The sequence below is a fragment of the Mustelus asterias genome, chromosome 2 (genome assembly GCF_964213995.1).
Source record: "Mustelus asterias chromosome 2, sMusAst1.hap1.1, whole genome shotgun sequence".
Lineage (NCBI taxonomy): Eukaryota > Metazoa > Chordata > Chondrichthyes > Carcharhiniformes > Triakidae > Mustelus > Mustelus asterias.
In genome coordinates this window covers 95,412,628-95,435,024 of record NC_135802.1, presented here as the reverse complement: position 1 = coordinate 95,435,024, position 22,397 = coordinate 95,412,628, and the positions used below count along the sequence as shown (strand labels likewise).

At 39.5% G+C, this 22,397-nt stretch overlaps 3 protein-coding genes across 8 annotated transcripts in view; 1 reads left to right on the top strand and 2 right to left on the bottom strand.

The window, feature by feature from the left end:
• Positions 1-3,301, top strand: part of igf2bp3 (insulin-like growth factor 2 mRNA binding protein 3) — a 144,926-nt gene extending 141,625 nt beyond the window's left edge. For all 6 annotated transcript variants that reach the window (XM_078238732.1, XM_078238741.1, XM_078238714.1 and 3 more), the window contains one exon: positions 814-3,301. In XM_078238732.1, coding sequence (XP_078094858.1) covers positions 814-912 — 99 coding nt within the window. In that variant the 3' untranslated portion in view covers positions 913-3,301. The remainder of the gene's footprint in view (positions 1-813) is intronic.
• Positions 3,302-3,765: 464 nt separating this feature from the next.
• malsu1 (mitochondrial assembly of ribosomal large subunit 1) lies at positions 3,766-12,485 on the bottom strand. The gene is made up of 4 exons (XM_078238772.1): positions 11,901-12,485; positions 8,594-8,775; positions 6,095-6,176; positions 3,766-4,834 (listed from the first exon to the last, which is right to left on the bottom strand). Exons 1-4 carry the CDS (start codon positions 12,283-12,285, stop codon positions 4,650-4,652), a joined length of 834 nt encoding a protein of 277 aa, XP_078094898.1. The 5' UTR covers positions 12,286-12,485; the 3' UTR covers positions 3,766-4,649.
• A 2,691-nt stretch (positions 12,486-15,176) lies between these two features.
• gpnmb (glycoprotein (transmembrane) nmb) overlaps positions 15,177-22,397 on the bottom strand; it is a 42,065-nt gene continuing 34,844 nt past the window's right edge. Inside the window, exons 9-11 of the mRNA XM_078200535.1 lie at positions 21,927-22,129; positions 18,534-18,624; positions 15,177-15,980 (exon numbers count right to left, since the gene is read on the bottom strand). Coding sequence (XP_078056661.1) covers positions 15,815-15,980; positions 18,534-18,624; positions 21,927-22,129 — 460 coding nt within the window. The 3' untranslated portion in view covers positions 15,177-15,814. The remainder of the gene's footprint in view (positions 15,981-18,533; positions 18,625-21,926; positions 22,130-22,397) is intronic.

Here is a 22,397-nt window from a genome sequence, read left to right as displayed (position 1 = left end):
GATGTTGCTGGGTCAAAATCCTGGAACTCCCTCCCTGACAACATTCTGGGTGTACCTACACCTCCGACTGCAGCAGTACAAGAAGGCAGCACACCACCTTCTGAAGGGCAACTGGGGATGGACAATAAACATTCACATCCCATAAATGATTTTTTATGGTACCGATTTTGTAGCGAAACTAGATAAGCTGAGGTTGTTTTCCTTTAAAGGAGAAGATTAAGGGAGATTTAATAGACATTTAAAATCATGAAATGTTTTAATAGAATAAATAAACTGTTTCCACTAGCGTAAGGAGAGAACATAGAATCAAGGTAATTGACAAAAGTGTGAAAAGTGAGGTAAGAATTGTTTTATGTTTTGAGTTAGCATCATGATCTGGAATGTGTTGTCTGAAAGGGTCATTTAAAGCATCTCTAAAATAAGCACCAAATGTGAATTGGAAAAGTATATGAAGGGTAGAAAATTGTGGGGCTATGGAGAAAGAAATGGAAGTTGACTAACTGGGTATCCAGGTACGATAGGTCAAGTCGCGTTGTCTAGTGATTTTTAAATGAAATATGACTTGGTTAATCTTTTTTATGCTCCAAATAATTAATCTGTTGGTTAGGTGGAGGAATGTGCTGGATGTTCTGTATATAATTATGGTTGTCAAATATGTATATTTATACTTACCAGTTTAGCCTCTGAATTTTACTGATCCATTTTGGGGTGGAAGAATTCACATTCCACTTCGGTTAAATGAAGCTTGAATTCAGTGCAAAATTTGTGAAAATTGCTTACAAAAAATAACTAACTTCTCTCTCTGACATGTAGCTTGCTCAGCGGAAAATTCAAGACATTTTGATCCAAGTAAAAAGACAGCAACAACAGAAAACAGTGCAGAGTGGACAGCCCCAATCACGAAGAAAGTAAAAGGTTCAGGATCTCCAGTCTACCACAGAGACAGATGCCAGACCAAAGAGAGAGAGAGAGAGAGACTGTGTAATCACAGGCAGTTAAACCTGTCGCTAATAAAGAAGCATATGTTCCACCTTCCCCAGTCACCTTTATTGAGGGCTAGGCAACCTATGAACTCTGTCTTTGTGAGAATGTATTCTTTAGGCGTTCAAGAAGAAACCTTGTGAAACCCAGCTTTAAATAAGGCCCTTTCACTTCCCTTCTTTTGTTCGAATTTCAAAACTTTATATTGCCTTGTTAGCTTTCCCAAAATTCTTAGATCTGTTGGGTTTAATGAAGCTTTCTCTTCTGATTTTTCACTGTTATAAAAAGGCATTGCTCTTATAGTTCGAATCATTATAAAACCTTGAGATTTTTTTTGGGGAGGGGCTAAGGGAGTTGGCAAGATTGAGGCATCTGTCCCAAAATGCAAAATGGCTTTTTTAAATTGGGTTGTTTTACAAAGATTACTAGAATACTGCCATGAGAACCAAGGGAAGTGTTGAATGGTGTTGGCCAGGCATGAATTGATTATGCATTTTACTAAACTACCTCAGGCATTTAGTACCTCAATTGTTCCTTTTTTCTGCTTATTTTGTATACTTTATAAAAGTAATAGTCAAGCATTTTATTTTTTTAATAAAAAAAGTAAAATTTGATCAGCTAAAAGCCAGGAGCACTACAGAGAAAAATACAGATGTAAATGTGTTGCTTCTAGCTGCTGGCTGATGGGAGTATTCGATAAATGATACTTGCCTCAGTTTTCCTGAGGTCTACAACACCATCATTTGATCAAAATTCTGTGAATGTTTGAGACGCCGAATGATGCCAATATATACTAATAGCAGCAATGCCATTTTTTTTCTTAAGATAGGATGAAAGTGTTTATTTCCTATTTTTGATTGATGGTACTTTTGGGAACAAAACAAGGAAGTGATGGCAAGAGGCTGGGCTTGGGGAAAGAGGCTGCAAAATGGATTAGCTTTTAGTATAACTGGGTAATTTTAAATGCATGGACCCTTGGTGCCTTTGACCATCACTGCATCTTGATGTATTAATGACACAGTCGATTTGGACTTGGCCATTTTGTTCTAAGAGCAAGCTTCATCTTCAATTACTGGTAGAGCTATTAGATCTGTCTGGCTGCATTTTGGCAGACTATGCTAGAGTGGACTCTGAATTTATTGAACCACACATTTTGATCACCATAATGGGGAGAAAAAGTCAAATGCTGTTTGCTCATTCTAAAGTTGTTGAAAATAAGAGTTTACATATGCAGCTACTGTAGTGGGCTACACTAAGTCATGGGAGAGGCTGTTGGTTTCAATACCGTCTTTCCTCTGAGCTTAATCAAAATGCAGCAGGGTTTATGCACATCCTACAGATAACCAGTATAGCAATAAATACATTTTGGCCAGATTGACAGCCACAAAATAACATTTGTTCCTCCTCCTCCTCCTCCCATCGAATGTAGTCTGAACAGAATAAGCTAAAATAATTAATTTGTGGTAAAGTTGAAATGCTCCAGTTAATTTCCTGAGTGCACCCAGTTTCCATCTACCTCAGTGCTTTAAATGAAGGCAGTGCATATTAAGTGCATAAACACTGCTGTGTGTGTGGTCTGAGCAGAGCCATGCTATTACCTCTGAACCTTTTTGTGATTTTTTTTGTGCATGAGATGATCAGAATCATCATGCTGCACTGAAATAGAGGGGCACAACTTGGCAAAACCATTTACTTCATCAATTTTTGATCTACCTCTTAGATACATTTGAATTAGAGACATTTCTGCATAGGATAGATAATTTTTTCCCAAAGATCATTTTTTGTACAGATTAGACAATTTAAAAATGGTCTGGTGTGTTTTTGCCTACATATATTCATTACTAATTAAAAATTCTCAAAGCTTATGTTGTAGCTTTAGCAAAATGGATTAATTCTCATTCTTTTGACAGAGTGACTTCTCCATGTAGAATTAGAAATGTTTTCTTACATAAAATTACTGAACTACAGAAGGTCATTTAATAGCTTAAATGAATTGACGTGAGGCTGAAAGGTCAGAGCCCACTTTTTTTTTTGTTGCAAGTAACATTTGATATTGATTTACCATATGTTTTGGTTTAATTGCTGCATTTACATTGCCTGATCTGCTGCTGTTGTTGTATCATTAATTTTCTGGTCTATATAGCAAGATTGGTAATTTGGAAATACTGGCATTTAGTTGAAAGGTAGTTCTGTAAATGGAAGTGATACCAGCAAAAAATAATTTGGCTCACTTCTTTCATTTAAATACTGTGCCCCCAATGCAGCCCCACTTGTCAAATGCCTCTGTATGAAATAAAAGAATTTAGCTCCTATGTGATTATGTATGTCTTCAAGATATTAAGTATTTTCTCTTGCTGCAATAGTTTATAAGTATGAACAGAGACACTTTTGTTCCAATGGCTTAGCAATTGTTCATAAACCTGTCAAACACTAACAAAATTTCATGTATAACTCTGTCACAATTAATATTCATAGAGGCAAACACATTAATAGCCACTCATTTTGAAACAGCTGAATGTGAAATTGGTCAAAATTATGAAAATATTTTGTCTTTAAGACAAGTCAGTTTTGAAGAAACTTTCTTTACTACAGCTTCCAAATAGTCTTTAACACTGTAAAACACCAATCCATTAAACAAGTCATCTCCCTGGGACTTATAGGGCATGGGGTCAGAATTTATTTGGTCACTTTCAAGACCATGTTTACTATTGTACAACAAGACACCTTTTCATCGTCTTTGTACAATTTGTTATTTCTGTTCAGAAATTGAGAACCATTTAAAAAAAAATTTTGTTACTTCCTAAATGTTCCAAAAAAATTTGAGAATTAACTGATGCAAGCTTTGAATGTAGGAAGAAGCAATGTAGATATAATTTATTGAGCCTGTTGAAATGTTTTTTTTCACATCAGGGAGTGGATGGAAAGTGCTCCCACATATTCCCTCCAGTTAACCCAGATAGGTCTGCATGTCATCTATTCTTAACCATCTTAAATGCTGTTCCGAGATTACCCACACCAGATTTTAGACCACTTAATAAATTCATATTTAGAATTTATTTGCAGGACCCAAAGCTTTACTGTAACAGGAGTGTGGTGATGCATTTCATGTCTGCCCTCCTATTCAAATTAGATCAATTCCCATGTAACATTTTGTTTTTGCAACATTAGATAAGTATCTGACATTTACTAACTCTTACACATTTCAAATGTTATTTTACAAATACAACATTTTGTTTTTATTTGTAACAATTTTCAGCTCCTTTTGATGATTCACTATTATACATTGCCACTCTATACTTAAGGTTCAAAACATGGCTTATGCATTACAATTTCTAGTATACAGTAAACCCACTGATCCTGAGCCTGCCATGTTATTAGCTCCTCAAACACATTCAACAATATAAAGCACACCCAACCAGAATGCTGCTATATTGGTTTCATATGTGAAAATGCAGTCATTTTAATTTTTTGAAATGCATGATCAGAATATCAGCTGCTACAACTGTGCAGCATATGCTTAATTTCTCCAAGCTGGAATTAATTCAATATATCTACTTTCTGAACCTTATACTTATGCAATCAATCCCCTTTCCTGAACTAATTCCTCTGCTCATTCATTAGAGGAGCTGCTTTACATAATGAATCATGATTTGTGTACTTGAGTCCCTTCAAGACAGTTCTTTGAAATTACTTTTTTGGTCCAAGTCATCAGTTGGTCCGTATATGAAGTCTGTTGGAAGAATTTCTGGGGGTATCTTAGCAAACTGATCATCGTAAGAACGCAAGGTCCAAAGTTTCTCCAGTTCATAGACTTCTCTTGTTTCAGGTAGCATGAAATGTACTATGATGTTACCTTGAGAGAAGAAAACAATTTTAAAGTGACAGCAGATAAACAAATGCCTGTTCAAAACCACTTCATTATAGATTTTTAAACAATCATAAGTGTTTCCCCCAACCACCGAGTTTATAATGTGAGGCTGGAGTTGTACAGAGGGCAGACAAATTCAGTATCGGACTCCTTTCTCTAAAATAATTCAGCTGCTGAGATGAAATTTTCTGATGCTGCCCTCTGGTGGAATGTAAAGTTTCAAATTCTTGGCATTGTTATTAGGCTGCTGTACCTGTATTAAAAGCCCGAGTGCAATCAAAACAACGAGCTGGGATAAACTAAGCAGATTCATGAGATTAACCTCAGGAACTCCCTGGTCTATGGCTAATATCACAGAGTAGACAATGAGGTGATCAATTCATGGACACACATCTTAAACCAAGCCTGTAGTTCATCTATTCTATGAACTGCAACTGATAACATTCGACCCCTTTAGCACAGAACATTGGAATTACTTCCAGGTACCCATTATTTTGCTCTAGTCTGAGTAATGAGTCCACACAGCACTAAGTGCCAGTGTTAATTTCACTAGAACACAACTGAAACATAAAATTGAGTAGGAATAGGCCATTCCTTTGAGCCGCCTCCATGATTCAATAAGTCATAGCTGATCTGATTGTGGCCTTACTCACTTTCCTGTCTGCTTCCCTGATAATATCTCCCTTGATCAAAAATCAAGTCAGCCTTGAATATATTCAATGATGACCCAACCTCCACTGCTCTCACGGGAAGAGATTTCATAAGACTTGACTTAACCTTCCGGGGGGAAAAATCTTCATCTTAAATGGGAGACTCCTAATTCTTAAACTGTATCCCTTAGTTCTAGACTCCCCCAAAAGAGGTAACATCCTCTCAGCATCCACCCCAAGGTCCCTCAAGATCTTAGGGAATTTTCAGTCCTGCACCATAAGAATTGTTGCAGGTGGGATGGGAAATGTGATGGACCAGCAAAATGTCCATTGACTTCAGGTGGGAATTTCCACCCTTTTAGTTTCAATAAGATTCTCTCTCATTCTTCTACACACCAATGAGTACAGGCTCAACCGTTTCTCATAAGTTAATGCTTTCACCCCAGGAATCAATCAACCATCTGAGTTGAACCACAGGTGTGATTTGACCTGCTGAGTGTTTTCAGGATCATCTGGGAATTTTCAGATTTCTCTCATCTGTAGTGTTTGGCTTTTGCCATTAAACAAAATATTTTAGTGATTTTATTGAACTTACCAAAATCTATGCACTTCCAATCATCGGTATCTTTCCCTTCAATGTGGGCATGAGCAATCTGCCCTCTTTTCAAGTGTTTATGCTGCAGAATAAATCAGTAAATATTGACCGTGCTAATTTAAGATTAGTAATTTCACTGATTTGAAGATGACCAGTTCTATACAATTTAGCCAGAAATGTAATGCAAAATGTAATCTTGCTCTTCCTGACATATTAATGACCTAGATATTGGTACACAATTTCAAAATTTGCAGATGATACGAAACTTGGAAGCAATGTGTAGAACTTCAACCGGTCATAAACAAGTTGGTGCAGTAGGCAAACAAGTGCTAGATGAGGTTCAATGTGGAGAAACGTGAAGTGATTTGTTTTGGTTGGAAGAACTTGGAGAGAATATAAAATAAAAGGTATAACTCTAAAGAGGTTGCAGGAGCAGACGGTGTACAAGTTATTGAAGTTGGTAGGACAGATTGAGAGCATGGTTAATAAAGCATATAGTATCCTGGAGGGTTCTGTTAAATTTGTATAAGACACTAATGTGGCCTCAGCTGGAATATTGCATCCAGTTCTGGGTGTCACATTTTAGGATGTGAAAGCATTGGAGAGAGTGCAGAAAATATTCATAAAACTGGTTTCAGGGATGAGGAACTTTAGCTATGAAGGTAGTTGGAGAATTTGGGACTGTTTTCCTTAGATATTTTGATCGAGGTATGCAAAATCATGAGGGATCTGGTCAAAATGGATGAGGTGAAACTTCCCATGAGAGGATCAAGAATTAGACAGCACAGATTTAAAGTAATTGGCAAAAGAAGTAAAAGCGGCATAAGTGCTTTCATGCACTGAGGGGCTACTGTCTAGAATGAACAGTGTGGTGGAGGCAGGTTCTATTGAGGCATTCAAAAGAGAATTAGACTGAAAAAGAAGAATATGCAGGGGTATGGCGAGACGGAAAGGGAATGGCACTGGATGAATTGCTCATACGGAAGAGCCAGTGCAGACATGATGGGCAGAATGGCATCCTGTGCTGTAACAGTTGTGATCCTGATAAAGGAAGGACAATACGCGCTAAGCCTAGTCAATGATGTCCAAATAGTATGAATGAAATTAATATGAATTTAAAAACTTGTCCCATTACCACCTCTGTTTTTTGCCATTCAATGAGGCCATCTGTTTCAGTCCTCAGTTACCAGTTTCAGGGTCGAGGTGAAGCTGAAACCACTTGGCTGCAATGCGTTGGTGTGTAAACAGATTTGAAAAGCCGCTTCAAAAATGGCCACTTTGGAAGTCCCCTCAATTCAGTCCAAAGTCAAGGAAGAGACTCTTCCTACTCCTATTTTCCTTTTGAAATTTGAATGCTCAATATTAACCAAAGATTTGTAACAAAACTGTCCCTTCAAATGTGTCAGTTCATTAAATCAAGATGGAGATGGGATTTGATTATTTCAACCAAACTTAAACAGAACTATTTTGGTTTCCATTAAAAGTCAGTGACATGAAATATTCCTGAGCATCCACAATTTAATTTGCCACAAAACACTCTTCCTTTCTTCTGGTGTAGTCAGCTACTAGAAATTCTACAATCTCCCTAAGCTTCTACAATAATTTAGTTATGCATCTTTTTAAAAATCCACTTCATTTTTTAGTGTTTTTAAAACCTTACAGAATAAGGTACTTGGGGCGACACGGCGGATGGCACTGCTGCCTCACAGTGCCAGAGACCCGGGTTCAATTCTGGCCTTGGGTCACTGTGAAGTTTGCATGTTCTCCCCGTATATGTGTGGGTTTCCTCTGGGTGCTCCGGTTTTCTCCCACACAAGATGTTTCAGGTTAGGTGGATTGGCCATGCTAAATTGCCACTTAGTGTCAGGGGAGATAGCAGGGTAAATACGTGGGGTTGCGGGGATAGGGCCTGGGTGGTATTGTTGTTGATGTAGGCTCAATGGGCCAAATGGCCTCTTTCTGCACTGTAGGGTTTCTATGAATAATCAACCAACACAGGCTCTAGAAACATTTTCCTTAACTCACTCATATGACCAACATTAAACCTAAGGCCACTGCACCTCCAAGGTACATTTCATTCATCACTATTAAATCATAACACCGCGAGTCATGATGCTTGAAAAATCAAGTGTATATTCGTTATCTTGTGTGCTGCATATATTTTAAATAAATATGGATAACCAAGATTATCTAATCCTAGAATTCATACTGGAGCTATAGCTTAGCATAGCAAGTTTTAGTGTATTTCCTGCAAATGAAATAAGTAATTTGCAAAATATATGTTCAGCTTTTTAAAAACTATATTTTTAATTTATTATCCACAAAGTTAACTTTTACGTTTTCCTTCTAGGTCTAACACATTAGCCTGAATATTACAGAAAGTGAACTTTCATTGATCTACATTCTCAAAAAGTAAGCTTAAGATGTGGGCTTGAACTTTTGCATTATAATTACAAAGTCAAATGGCAAAACTTCCATTCACACAAATACAACACTTACCACTTTGATTGCATACTGTGCCATTGCTTGTAAATGCCTTGCAGAAGTTCCACTGACAATGATAAAATAATCACTGTACTTTATTTCCATGGGCAATTTAATAACGCATACCTCTTTGGCATTCTCCTGGCGTAACAAAGCCACCAAAACATCGATGTTAAAAACTGGCTGGTAAATAGAACCTAATGGAAAGCAGATTACGTTTGTTTAATCCATGACACACTACATTCTAGAAACATTGTTTAGAAATAGCTTAATCCATCTTGGCAGAATTTATTAAATGCTTTCACAAACACTACATATTTTCTAGTAACTAAGTTGGTAGATACTATTTAGCAAATATGCTACTGGAGCAAAATTGAATCACAACAAGGCAATTGGCCGAGAAGATTGAGCAAAGGCAAACCCATATCCTCTATCATAGATTACCTACTTCCACTTCTCATTTATTGCCCATCTCAGACCCTCTGAAGCTCATCTATGCCTTTTGTCACTTCCACATTTGATTAATTTAGCATCCTGTCTAACCTTCCTACCCCTACCCTCCATAAACTTCAGCTCATCCAAAATTCTGCCTTTATACTGACCTGTACCAAGTTCTAAAGAAGTCATACTGGATTCAAAACATGAACCTTGTTTCTCCACCGATGTCACTGACCTGCTGTGTTTTTCCAGCTCAGGACTATACCAAGTCCTGTTCATCCAATCCAATTTAAAATTCTCATCCTTGTGCTTTTAAATCTCTTTGTGGCCTCATTGTCCTGATATCTGTAAACTCTTCGATCTAAACCCTCAGAATTCAAGTTCTTTTGACTCTGGTCACTTGTCCATATCCACCCCCTACCATTAACGGCTGGCAGCCACTTCAATCTTAAACTCTGAAATTCACTCTCTCAACCTTCTAGGTCTCGGATGCTCCTCAAATCATACCTCTTTGACCAACTTTTCAGTCCCCTCTTCTAATATCTCCTTTTATGTCATGATGTCAACTTTTGTCTGATGTGCCTTGAGACATTTTTTTAAGTTGAAGACCTGTAAATACAAGTTGTTACTGTTGTATCCTTGTACTGATTTTCGCATTGTTTCCTTTTTTTCTATTATCTCATGCAAATATCCAAGTATCTCTCATGACATTCAATCATGTTTTCCACTTGAGCACTTTATTAATCATTCCATTTGTCAATTGTTGTCTTTCCTTCCCTCTGTTAGAACATAGAACATTACAGCGCAGTACAGGCCCTTCGGCCCTCGATGTTGCACCGACCAGTGGTACCAATCTAAAGCCCCTCTAATCTACACTATTCCAATATCATCCATATGTTTATCCAATAACCACTTGAACGCTCTCAACGTTGACGAGTCCACCACTGCTGCAGGCAGGGCATTCCACGCCCTTGCTACTCTGAGTAAAGAACCTACCTCTAACATCTGTCCTATATCTCTCACCCCTCAATTTAAAGCTATGTCCCCTCGTGCTAGCCAACACCATCCGAGGAAAAAGGCTCTCACTATCCACCCTATCCAATCCTCTGATCATCTTGTATGCCTCTATTAAGTCACCTCTTAACCTTCTCTCTAACGAAAACAACCTCAAGCCCCTCAGCCTTTCCTCATGATTTTCCCACCATACCAGGTAACATCCTGGTAAATCTCCTCTGCACCCTTTCCAACACTTCCACATCTTTCCTATAATACGGCGACCAGAACTGTACGCAATACTCCAAATGCGGCCGCACCAGAGTTTTGTACAGTTGCAGCATGACCTCCTGGCTCCGAAACTCAATCCCTCTACCAATAAAAGCTAACACACCGTACGCCTTCTTAACAACCCTATCAATCTGGGTGCCAACTTTCAGGGATCTATGCACATGGTCACCCAGATCCCTCTGTTCATCCACACTACCAAGTATCTTACCATTAGCCCTTCCAAAGTGAATCACCTCACATTTTTCCGCATTAAACTCCATTTGCCACCTCAGCCCAGCTCTGCAGCTTATCTATGTCCCTCTGTAACCTGTCACTTCCCTCCGCACTGTCTACAACTCCACCAACTTTAGTGTCATCCGCAAATTTACTAATCCATCCTTCCACGCCCTCATCCAAGTCATTCATAAAAATGACAAACAGCAGTGGCCCCAAAACAGATCCTTGCGGTACACCGCTAGTAACTGAACTCCAGGATGAATATTTCCCATGAACCACCACCCTTTGTTTTCTTACAGCTAGCCAATTCCTGATCCAAACCACTAAATCACCCTCAATCCCATGTGTCTGTATTTTATGCAAAAGCTTACCATGGGGAACCTTATCAAACACTTTGCTGAAATCCATATACACCACATCAACCGCTTTACCCTCATCCACCTCTTTAGTCACCTTCTCAAAGAACTCAATAAGGTTTGTGAGGCACGACCTACCCTTCACAAAACCGTGCTGACTATCCCTAATCAAATTATTCCTTTCTAGATGATTATAAATCCTATCTCTTATAATCCTTTCCAACACTTTGCCCACAACAGAAGTAAGGCTCACCGGTCTATAATTACCAAAGTTTCCTTTTAAACATTATTCTTTATATCACTGATTATATTTTAGTCTTTTGCATAATAAGCTCACATGTTCTAAACTTACAACCTAAGAGCAATTATAAAAACAATCACAACTCTTCAGAGCAGACTCCCAGTCTCGCTTATTGAAAAAAAGGTAGGATTAAAGAAATTCATGCATGTGCAGCCACTAAGGATGATCAGGAAGGGAGTGAACAGCCAGTAATTGGTTGTAATTTCCAAGCTTCCCGTCAGATTGGTGGAAGTACCCCAAAGATGCACTCTCTCACCTCACTGGTAACATTTGTTACCTGTTGGTTGGCTACTACTGGTTGGCTGTCAGGATTCGCATTCTAATCAGTATTCTGTAACTTGATTTTGTGTCTCTGTGCCCTGTTTGAGAGCACATTTCCACTCCATCTGACGAACGAGCAGTGCTCCAAAAGCTAATGGTATTTGCTACCAAATAAACCTGTTGGACTTTAACCTGGTGTTGTTAAAACTCTTACTGTGTTCACCCCAGTCCAACGCTGGCAGCTCCACATCATAACATTTGTATACAGCAATTGTCCAGAAGTGCTAACTTCAAGCCTTGCGCTTTGAAGCATTTGACAATGCGATCTAAATCGCAAACTTCGCATGGTTCCGCCAGGGTTACATCAATAGTTACATAGAAAAAGTCCTAAGATTTAAAACCTCTTATGGTTAACTGAACACTCAGACCATTCCCCACCAAGGTTTCGATAATATATGCCGTTTACCCAGCTCAGCAGCCGCGCTGTTTTCCACGCTAACGCTGCGGATGCTGTCTCGAGGGCCTCGCGCAGACAGAGCCCGGGGATGCGGCCGGAGCAGCGCGAGCCCAGCCCGGGGATGCGGCCGGAGCAGCGCGAGCCCAGCCCGGGGATGCGGCCGGAGCAGCGCGAGCCCAGCCCGGGGATGCGGCCGGAGCAGCGCGCTCCGTGCAATGCAGCGAGCGTGTGCAGCAAGAGTCGGAATTGTCTTCCTCATCGCCTGGCAGTTTGTAAACCGTCCACCATCCGCCCCGCAGGAAAGGTATAGCAACTGACAGGAAGTACCGCACAGGCTGCAGAACAGAAATTCAATCCGACTGGTAAACACTGCGACTAACAACAGTTCCCACATGAATTAATAGCGTCTGACTAACTGAATTGCTGCCGTTGAGGGCAAGTGAGTGAAATTTAAAAGTGGACCAGGTTGCGAACACATTTAATCAGTGGGGTTTATTTTTAAGGACAACATATATTAAACAGGAGGAAGTTTTTTATTCATGGGATACGGATGTTATGAGCAAGTTGGACAGTTATTGCCCATCTCTGTTGCATAAGGTTAAGTCTCACGGGACCCAGGGTGAGGTAGCCAATTGGATATAAAATTGGCTTGATGACAGATGGCAGAGGGTGGTTGTAGAAGGCTCGGGGATCAGTGCTGAATCCACTGTTATTTATCATTTAATGATTTGGATGAGAATTTTGGAGGCGTGGTTAGTAAGTTTGCAGATGACACTAAGTTTGGTGGCATAGTGGACAGTGAAGAAGCTTATCTTGGATTCCAACGGGATCTTGATCAATTGGGCCAGTGGGTTGATGAATGGCAGATGGAGTTTAATTTAGATGCGAGGTGATGCATTTTGGTCGATCGAACCAGGGCAGGACTTACTCAGTTAATGGTAGGGCATTGGGGAGAGTTATAGAGCAAAGAGATCTAGGGGTACAGGTTCATAGCTCCTTGAAAGTGGAGTCACAGGTGAGCAAGGTGGTGAAGAAGGCATTTGGCATGCTTGGTTTCATTGGTCAGAACATTGAATACAGGAGTTGGGACATCTTGTTGAAATTATACAAGTCACAGTTCTGGTCACCCTAATATAAAAAGGATATTATTGAACGAGAAAGAGTGCAAAAAAGATTTACGAGAATGCTACCGGGACTTGATGGTTTGAGTTATAAAGAGAGGCTGAATAGACTGGGACTTTTTCCCCCTGGAGCATAGTAGGCTTAGGGGTGATCTTATAGAGGTCTATAAAATAATGAGGGGCGTAGATAAAATAATTAGTCAACATCTTTTCCCAAAGGTAAGGGAGTCTAAAACTAGAGGGCATAGATTTAAGGTGAGAGGGGAGAGAAACAAAAGGGTCCAGAGAGGCAATTTTTTCATAGAGAGTGGTGAGTTTCTGGAACGAGCTGTCAGAGGTAGTAGTAGAGGCAGGTACAATTTTGTCTTTAAAAAGCATTTAGATAGTTACATGGGTAAGATTGGTATAGAGAGATTTGGGGCTAGCTTAATGGTTAAAAACTGGACGGCATTGACAAGTTGGGTCAAAGGACCTGTTTCCATGCTGTAAGTATGGCTATGACTCTAAGTACCCTGAAAAAGGTGGAATACAACTTTGTGCCTTACTGGGACAAGAATGAACTATTATGCAAACTCATCAATGTAATTAAAACCAGTGAGAACTACACATTTTTCAGTTCCTCAGCTTTGCCCTGTAGAGAAAAGCTCCACAATTCTGCTGCTTCCCAAATAACCATAAGTATTGTTGTTTAAATATAACTATTAGAAAATTGTATCATTGTTTTAAAAGTTGTTTAGTGTCACACTGAGTTCTGGACGCTTGCGTGATTAAACATAAACTGTTTAATGGTAACCCATAACTATATACGTATCCAAGGTACTGCCCTGTGTGGATGCTGGCTTCTTCCAGACTCTATTACACACAGTCTACTGTCATGTGACTGTCTCAATCATGCCATAGATGGTACCATTCTCCAGCCCCACATTAATCCCTTCTCTGCCAAACACCCTTATACTACCATCAGCCACCCCCCCCCCCCATCCTTATGCAAATATGTTTACAATACTATCTTTGCTTTACTTACTACTCTGGCTTGACAATTTTTCCAGAGCTCACTCTGCCACATTTGGGACCGAAGAATCTCAACTGCAGGCAAGATCGGAAAATCCGGTACAAACATGTGGACTGAAGAGTGGAGGCCTTTACTTTAGAGGTGGTTGAGAGGGTTTTCTATGATGGCAAAGCAATGGGATGACAATTATCATACACCTGGGGAAAGCCAGCAAAACCAGATGGCTGTATCTTACTGCGACTTTGCCATGCTGTCAAAGACTGAATTCACCAGATCTCATGTTAAGTACAGGCACCTAATAAATGCCTTCCCATCACTGCTTGAAATAAGCCATAAAGATTAAGTGCAGTGGTCACTTTCATAGCCACAAAGGGGAGACAGATGGGATTATCACACTGCAGATTATCAAGTGAGATTATTAGAACTATCAATTAGCAGTTAGTAGCCAACAGAATTGTACCATTACCTCTTTGTTGAAGTTCAATCTTATATGCACCTTTTCACTTCTAATAATGTGTGCTGCCTATATATTCTATGAGGGTGTGTTGCATCTTCCTTGCCGTCTGATTCACCCTTGTTTCATCTTGTGCTATTACTCATACTACTTATCCATTACAGACGATAGTTTATCATAGAAAGTGTCAAATTTGTTTCTGGAGGGGGGGTGGTGGGGCGGTTGGGGGGGAGACAGGGGTGCTGGTTGTGGAGCAGAGTCTGCTCGTAATCTGACCCTCTCAAAGGCAGTCAAAAAGCTGCCCAGATATGTGCAAATACAATAGCAAAAATAAATCAATGCATCTTCCAGGTGCAGTGAAACTTTCCTGACTCTTCAGGCACAGAAACCCCTCATTTCCATCTGACTCAAATGTTCATGTTGACAATTGCCTTATACTCCATTTAAATTGTCCCAGACGATTGGCAGGCATAAAAACAGGAAATTCTGTTGCAACACCACATGCTCTCAGTATAATATATCCAAATGAGGACATGAAACACTTGATGTGTGGATTGCAGGAAGGGCATTTGGAAGGACGAAAGTTAGATTTAACCTACCTATTGGCTCAGACAGGAGGGTAAAGTTACTGATAAATGAATGTTAATTTATGCACAAGTCAATTCCAGACATTCCAGGTACAAGATAAAAATACAGCTAAGATTTTTAAAAATATTTTATTATTACAAGCAATATTGAAATGTATTTGCTATTATCGGTTTCAACACCTTTGGACACTAAGAGATGCAAGTAGAAATGTTAGTTTGTTGAGCACCTTGTTGAGAAGGTGGCCCTATATCCAAACTAGTGTGCAGAAACCCATGCGTTAGTACTTCTGGGAGGATTTCTCTGAACATCCCTTTTGTATAGATTCTGAACATTAGCATTGTGGTGTCAATGGAAGTCCAGTAATTATAATCCAGGATTATAAGTAAATGTGTTGGAATTGACATTTTACCATCACTATAATATCTGGGATGAAAATTAATGTCAGTTTGTAGCACAATAGAGTGGACATTTTTACTATTCCACAGGACTGCATCAAAAAAGTTCACTTCTAACATTTACAATTACAGAATTAACATAATATATATAAACACATGCAGATTTATATCCTCAGGCAGTGTGAGGGAGAGCTGGATTTCAAATATTTTATATTTGTAATCCACTTGCACAGAGGGCCTAAGCAGTTTAATAATTTCTATACTCAAGATGTGCCGAAGCAATACAGGTACCCAAACAGAAAGCTGGAGCAAGTGTCTCTGGAGCACACTACTGCTTGAATGAGTAGCTTTGATTAAACGACAGCAGGTTTCTTCAGCAGAGGTCTCTTCTCATCATTCCCAAAGAGGAGTATAGTCTTCGGGTTACTGAAGTATACACTGGCACTACCATTATTCACCACCAGATGTTTATTTCTATCATTCACCCGTCTAACAATCGGTGTATATTCTTTGTAACGCCTGTAAAATAAGTTTCACATCCTTAATGAATCAAATTGTTTATAGCTCCCACTTAAACTACCTTCTCACCAACCCCCTCAAAAAAAATAAACATTTCCATTGTAATTTTGGGATTTTTAAAGAACTTAAGTATGCACTGTTGTAATTTGTATTGTGGAAAGATTAGGATATCTCGAAGCCATTTATATCTGTTCATTATTATAGGTAACATGCTTAGAGACTTGTTTTAAAAATAATCTTGTTCAGCCTCTTTTAAAAATGTTCAATATTTGGATAATAATGTACATTTTAATAGTTTCATAGGAACATAGAAACATAGAAGATAGGAGCAGGAGGAGGCCGTTTGGCCCTTCGAGCCTGCTCCACCATTCATTACAATCATGGCTGATCGATCAACTCAGTAGCCTAATCCTGCTTTCTCCCCATAACCTTTGATCTCATTCGCCTCAAGTGCTATATCTAGCAGCCTCTTGAATACATTCAATGTTTTGGCATCAACTACTTCCTGTGGTAATGAATTCCATAGGCTCACCACTCTTTGGGTGAAGAAATGTCTCCTCACCTCCGTCCTAAATGGTCTAACCCCGAATCCTCAGACTGACTCCTGGTTCTGGACTCCCCCCCCATTGGGCACATCCTCCCTGCATCTACCTTGTCTAGTCCTGTTAGAATTTTATAAGTCTCTATGAGATCCCCCCTCATTCATCTGATCTCCTGTGAAAACAATCCTAACCTAGTCAATCTCTCCTCATACATCAGTCCCGCCATCCCCGGAATTAGCCTGGTAAACCTTCGCTGCACTCCCTCGAGAGCAAGAACATCCTTCCTCACAAAAGGAGACCAAAACTGCGCACAATATTCTAGGTGTGGCCTCACCAAGGCCTGTATAATTGCAACAACACATCCCTGCTCCTGTACTCAAAGCCAACGTACCTTTTGCCTTCTTTACCGCCTGCTGCACCTGCATGCTTACCTGCATGCTCACCCAGGTCCCGCTGCACACTGTTCTTTCCCAATTTACAGCCATTCAGGTAGTAATTTGCCGCCTTGTTTTTGCTTCCAAAGTGAATAACCTCACATTTATCCAAATTATATTGCATCTGCATTGATTTGCCCACTCACCCACCCTGTCCAGATCATGCTGAAGAATCTCTGCATCCTCGTCACACTTCATCCTCCCACCCAATTTGGTATCATCTGCAAACTTTGGGATGTTACATTTTGTTCCCTCGTTCAAATCATTAATATATATTGTGAATAGCTGGGGTCCCAGCACCGATCCCTGTGGCACCCCACTAATTACTACCTGCCAATTTGAAAAGGACGCATTAATTCCTACTCTTTGTTTCCTCTCTGCCAACCAGTTTCCTATCCATCTCACTTCCCCCAATCCCCATGTGCTTTAATCTTGCATGATAATCTCTTACGCGGGAATTTGTCAAACGCTTTCTGAAAGTCCAAATATATCACATCAACTGGCTCCCCTTTGTCAACTCTACTAGTTACATCTTCAAAGAATTCCAACAGATTTAACAAGCATGATTTCCCCTTCATAAATCCATGCCCCACATTGCTCCTGAGGCAATAGATTTTCTGACTCTACACCATATCACCAGAAAGTTTATCACATGTTAAGCATAATTTTTACTTTATCTTTCTAAGTCTTTGTATGAGAATATTCAAACTTCAAATGTTGGAGATGGGGGTTACTGGAGGGGTTATATTTATTATGGGGTCGCCTGCATGGTTCATTTGTAAGAGGAACTTCTTGAGCTCACAAGAAGTTTTATTAAGGTTCATATTGTGGTTGATGTTTGATTTCAGTGGTTGTGTACTAATCTAGCTGAGCTAGTTGCCTGCCATTATAGAAGATGCCCAAATTGAGCTCAATGGAATCAAAATTGAATATCACTGTCAACAAAGTTGGAGTCGTGCCATGTCACTCAGATACAGGAAAGGAGATCCAGCAACAGCCAAACAAAAAGGAAACCTTTCACCACCTTCAGTTTACAATGCAAAAGCGGATAGCTTTTCCTGAAAACTTATCCTCTACAGGATTGATTACTTTTAGCTTGAAGGGTTTTGGAGTAATTTGTGTGCCTAATTGGAACTCATTTGGTAACAGTATTTAAAGTGAGTACACAGCAGAATTCCCAGGATCCTCCTGCCCAGGCACAGGCTCTTGATGTGGAGGAAGCAGGTGGAAGATTTGGCCATGACCACATCATGCCGTCTCTCACTGGAATTTCATCTATGGACAGAAATGAGGCAAATTCTAAGTGTAACATGGTTGTGCCTCATTTATCAGTCCCCCATCTGAAAATTCATCCCAGTTACATTTTGGTCCTGATCTGAATTTTAGTGCAATGTTTATTCAGTCTGAATAAGATTCATCTGAGGAATTGAAGAAGGAGGTATGGAATTAGAAATATTATTCTAATTTCTGTAATATATTTTGCCTATAAATTAATTGACATTAAAATTCTCAAAATTTCCAGTACTCCTTTTATTTTTAGGCCTGTTTTCCTTTCCTGATGATCACTCAGAACTTACCTATAAAAGAAAAAGGCCACACCAATGATAAGAACCACCAGGCAGGCACCAAAGATTAAGACACTTTGCAGTCCTGTAGCACTGCCAGAACCTGTATATAAGTTGAAAACAGAAGTCACTACAGAGTCACCAGAGAATATCTACTTTTAAAGAACAAGGCAATTGACTCTTATCAATGATCATAATCTTATAGGCAATGTGGCAAAGCAATATAAAACAAATAGAATGCTGGACTATTTAGTCAAAACAATAGAATACAAGTATTTGGGTCTCTACAATGTAACTGCTCAATGGAATCAAAATGAACATTACTGCCAACAAAGTTGGAGCCGTGCCATGTCACTCAGATACAGGAAAGGAGATCCAGCAACAGCTAAACAAAAAGGAAACCTTTCGCCACCTTCAGTTTACAATGCAAAAGCGGGTAACTTTTCCTGAAGATTGATTACTTTTAGCTTGAAGAGTTTTGGAGTCATTTGTGTGTCTAATTGGACCTCATTTGGTAACAGTATTTAAAGTGTGTACAAAGTAGAATTGCTTGGAAAGCTCATGATAGAAAGACTAAAGCCATGGTTTTCATTCCTGCTCCAAATCCATTCCCTAACTAACAACTCCATCCCTATCGCTAGCACCTCTGAGATTAAACCAGTCTATTCACAACATTCATGACACATTTGATCCTGAGATGAGCTTCCATCCTTGTACTCATGCCATTTCTAAGACTACCTATTTCCACCTCCTTGGCAATCATTTGACTTCACCCTGCTTCAGCTTATCTGCTGCTGAAAAGCTCATTTATGTTTTCATTGCCTCTAGACTTGACTGTTCCAATGCACTCCTGGCTGGTCTCCTAAAGTCTATGCTTCATAAACCTGAAGCCATCCAAAACTCTGCCACCTGTGTCACAACTCATTCCCTTATCATCACTGCACTCACTGACCCACACTGGCTCCCAGTCAAGCAATGCCTTGATTTTAAAATTCTTCATTCTTGTTTCCAAAGAGGTTTTGCCTCTTTTATCTCTGTAATTTGTTCCAACTCCACAATCATCCAAGATATCTGTGCTCCTTTAATTCTGGCTTCTTGTGCATTGCCGATCATAATTGCTGCTCCATCGGTGGCTATGCCTTCAGTTGCCTCAGTGAGTTATGGAATTTACTCGCTGCACTTTGTCACCTCTCCACCTCTCTTTCCCCCTTTAGGACACTTAAAATCTATCTTTCTGACCAAACCTTTGGTCCTAAACTCCTTACGTGTGGCTCAGTGCCACACTTTGTTTGATAATGCTCCTGTGAAGCACTTTGAGACATCTAATTGTGTTAAAAGCATTATTTGAGCACAAATTGTTCTATTTTGTTCAATTCTAGTGAACATTGTACTCTCCCAATATCTTAGTGTGTCAAAAAAGCATTAAAATTAATCCTAAGAAAAACCTAAGTATAAAAAGGAGACTACAGAGAGGATTTCATCAGATAGGAAAGGTTTAGAGGGATATGGGCCAAATGCAGGCAAATGGGGTTAGCTTAGATGGGTTTTTTGGTCAGCATGGACCAGTTTGGGCCAAAGGGCCTGTCTCCGTGCTGCACATTCTATAATTCTATGTATAAAATGGTACAGTTAGTAATCCAGAACATTACATCAAATTAGACCAGGAACAAATCTAAGCACATAAATTTAAATGTGATTAAAACAGCTTTAAAATAAATATAAAAATGAGCTTTTTTATTTAAACCCGGGGATTTTTTTGCCTACAATAAATCTCTAAGCACATTTGTAAGTAATGGCTGTGAAATCACAGAGAACGGTAAGCCACGTTTGTCTTGCATACCAGAATCCAATACGCTAGGATTCCACCCGACTTGCAGACAACATTTTAAATTCCAGCGATGTGGCGATGGGAGGATTTTCACTTACCCACTCCCTGCATGTCAAAGATTCTACCCAGATATTTCCTGAGAATTCTGCCCATTATGCACTCAATAGTTCTCAAAAGATCTTATGTAAATTCTGTTAAGACATTGTAAAGCCCCAAGCATGTTCTAAACAAAGGAAATTGAATCTAGAACAGAGCAACCTTAGACTTCAAAGGTAAAGGCTTTGCTACAAATCAATCCAGAAGGATCAGGGTAGCTGCTGCTGAAACACACATGCAAGATTAAAAGGAAAGTATTGTCTATGACAAGTGGTTTTCCTCAGGAGAAATGGGGCCTTAGCATTTTACCATGTATATCAATGACTTAAATGAAGGAATAGAGAATTGTATATCTAATGTTACAGATAACACTAAATTAGGAGGTGCAATCAGTTCCGATTAGAACAGTAAGATACAAAGGAATATAGATTAAATGGCTCAGTAAAATGGACTGATGGGAAGAAATGTGAAATCATCCACTTTGAATACAAGACACATCAGACATTTTCTTAATGTTAAGGGACTTGAAACTGTGGAGGTGGAAATGGAATTAGTTGTCCAAATACACAAACAGTTCATTAGCTAGTTCACAGGTTCAAAACGTAATGCAATAGATTAGTGGAATGGTGATATTTATCGAAAGGTTGGAATCTGAAAGAGAGGAAGTTATAATTCAGTTGAGTAGAGTATTGGTCAGACCTCATCTGGAGTTCAATTTAGGTTTATTGGCCTTCACCAGAAAGATCCCAGGTTAAGCTTTGAGGCTGGGTTACATATCTGTAATTTCTATTCCTTTCAGTTTAGAAGGTTGATAGGTGATTTAATTGAGGTGTTTCAAATGATAAAATAATTTGATAGGGGAGATACTGAGAAGTTATTGGGATTCTGAGGCCTCCCAGTCTCGTGATTCTTGGCGGTGAGAGCAGCGTGTCGTTTGCTGTTGCCGGGATTCTCTGGTCCCCCCTATCAGTGGGATTTCCCATTGAAGCCACATCACGTTGCCAGGAAACCCGTGGGCCGGGGTGCACTGTCGGTGTGGGACCAGAGAATCCTGCTGCCCTGAGTAGCCGGAGAATTTCAGCCATTGCCTCTGGTGGACGAATCCAGAACAAGATGACACAACAAAATTAAAACTAGAGTGAAATCAGGAAACACATTTTTGCACTCCTTCCGCCAAAATACTGCGTGAATTGAAATTTTCAAGACCTGAGATGGACAGATTTTTATTTGGTAAAGCTATCAAGGGATATGGGTGGATAAATGCGTCGATGTATGCCATGAACTAATGGAATGGTGAAACAAGCTCAACAAACTGAATAGACTAATGGATTGAGTATATTCGTATTCATCACAGTGAATGAAGTGCTAATTCAGATAGCATAATTTTGAGGGATTCTTAAATAGTAGAAAAGCTACAATACTAATAAACCCTATGTAGTTAATACTCAAAAGAGCCCAGTCATGGAAAAATAAGTGCTTACCTCCAACTGATACTAAAGTACTAGCAACAGCTAAACTGGTATTATCCCTCAGTGTAATATTCACACAGTAGGTGCCGGATTCATTGAAGTGTCTACGAAGGGTCAGATAGCATGTGTCAGTAGCCTCAACAGGGTCACAGATCATGTTTTGCAGCTCTGTGCATGAACTATCTCCAATCATAGTGCATACATCAGTAGGTATACTGCAAGGCAAAAAAGATCACAGAAGTCAACCTTTAATTGAGAGGTGGAGGCAAGCAGTTTAATAGAAGAAAAACAAAATTTTATACAATTACATTAGGGTCTGAAAAGCAAATGACTGCATAATTACTGCACCTAGGTTTATGATAAGGTTTCTCCTGTCTATAAGTTCAGTTAGTTAAATAAAATTGTAGAAACTCTACAATGCAGAAGGAGGCCATTCGGCCCATCAAGTCTGCACCAATAACAATCCCACCCAGGCCCTTTCCC

What these genes read in the sequence shown, in the direction of transcription:
- malsu1 (XM_078238772.1), bottom strand. Translation starts at nt 12,285, where the DNA reads ATGTGGGAACTGTTGTTAGTCGCAGTGTTTACCAGTCGGATTGAATTT. An exon ending in CAGCGCGGCTGCTGAGCTGG is followed by an intron (nt 8,776 to 11,900) that starts GTAAACGGCATA and finishes GCTTTCCATTAG; the next exon opens with GTTCTATTTACCAGCCAGTT. An exon ending in TTGGAAGTGCATAGATTTTG is followed by an intron (nt 4,835 to 6,094) that starts GTAAGTTCAATA and finishes TCTTCTCTCAAG; the next exon opens with GTAACATCATAGTACATTTC.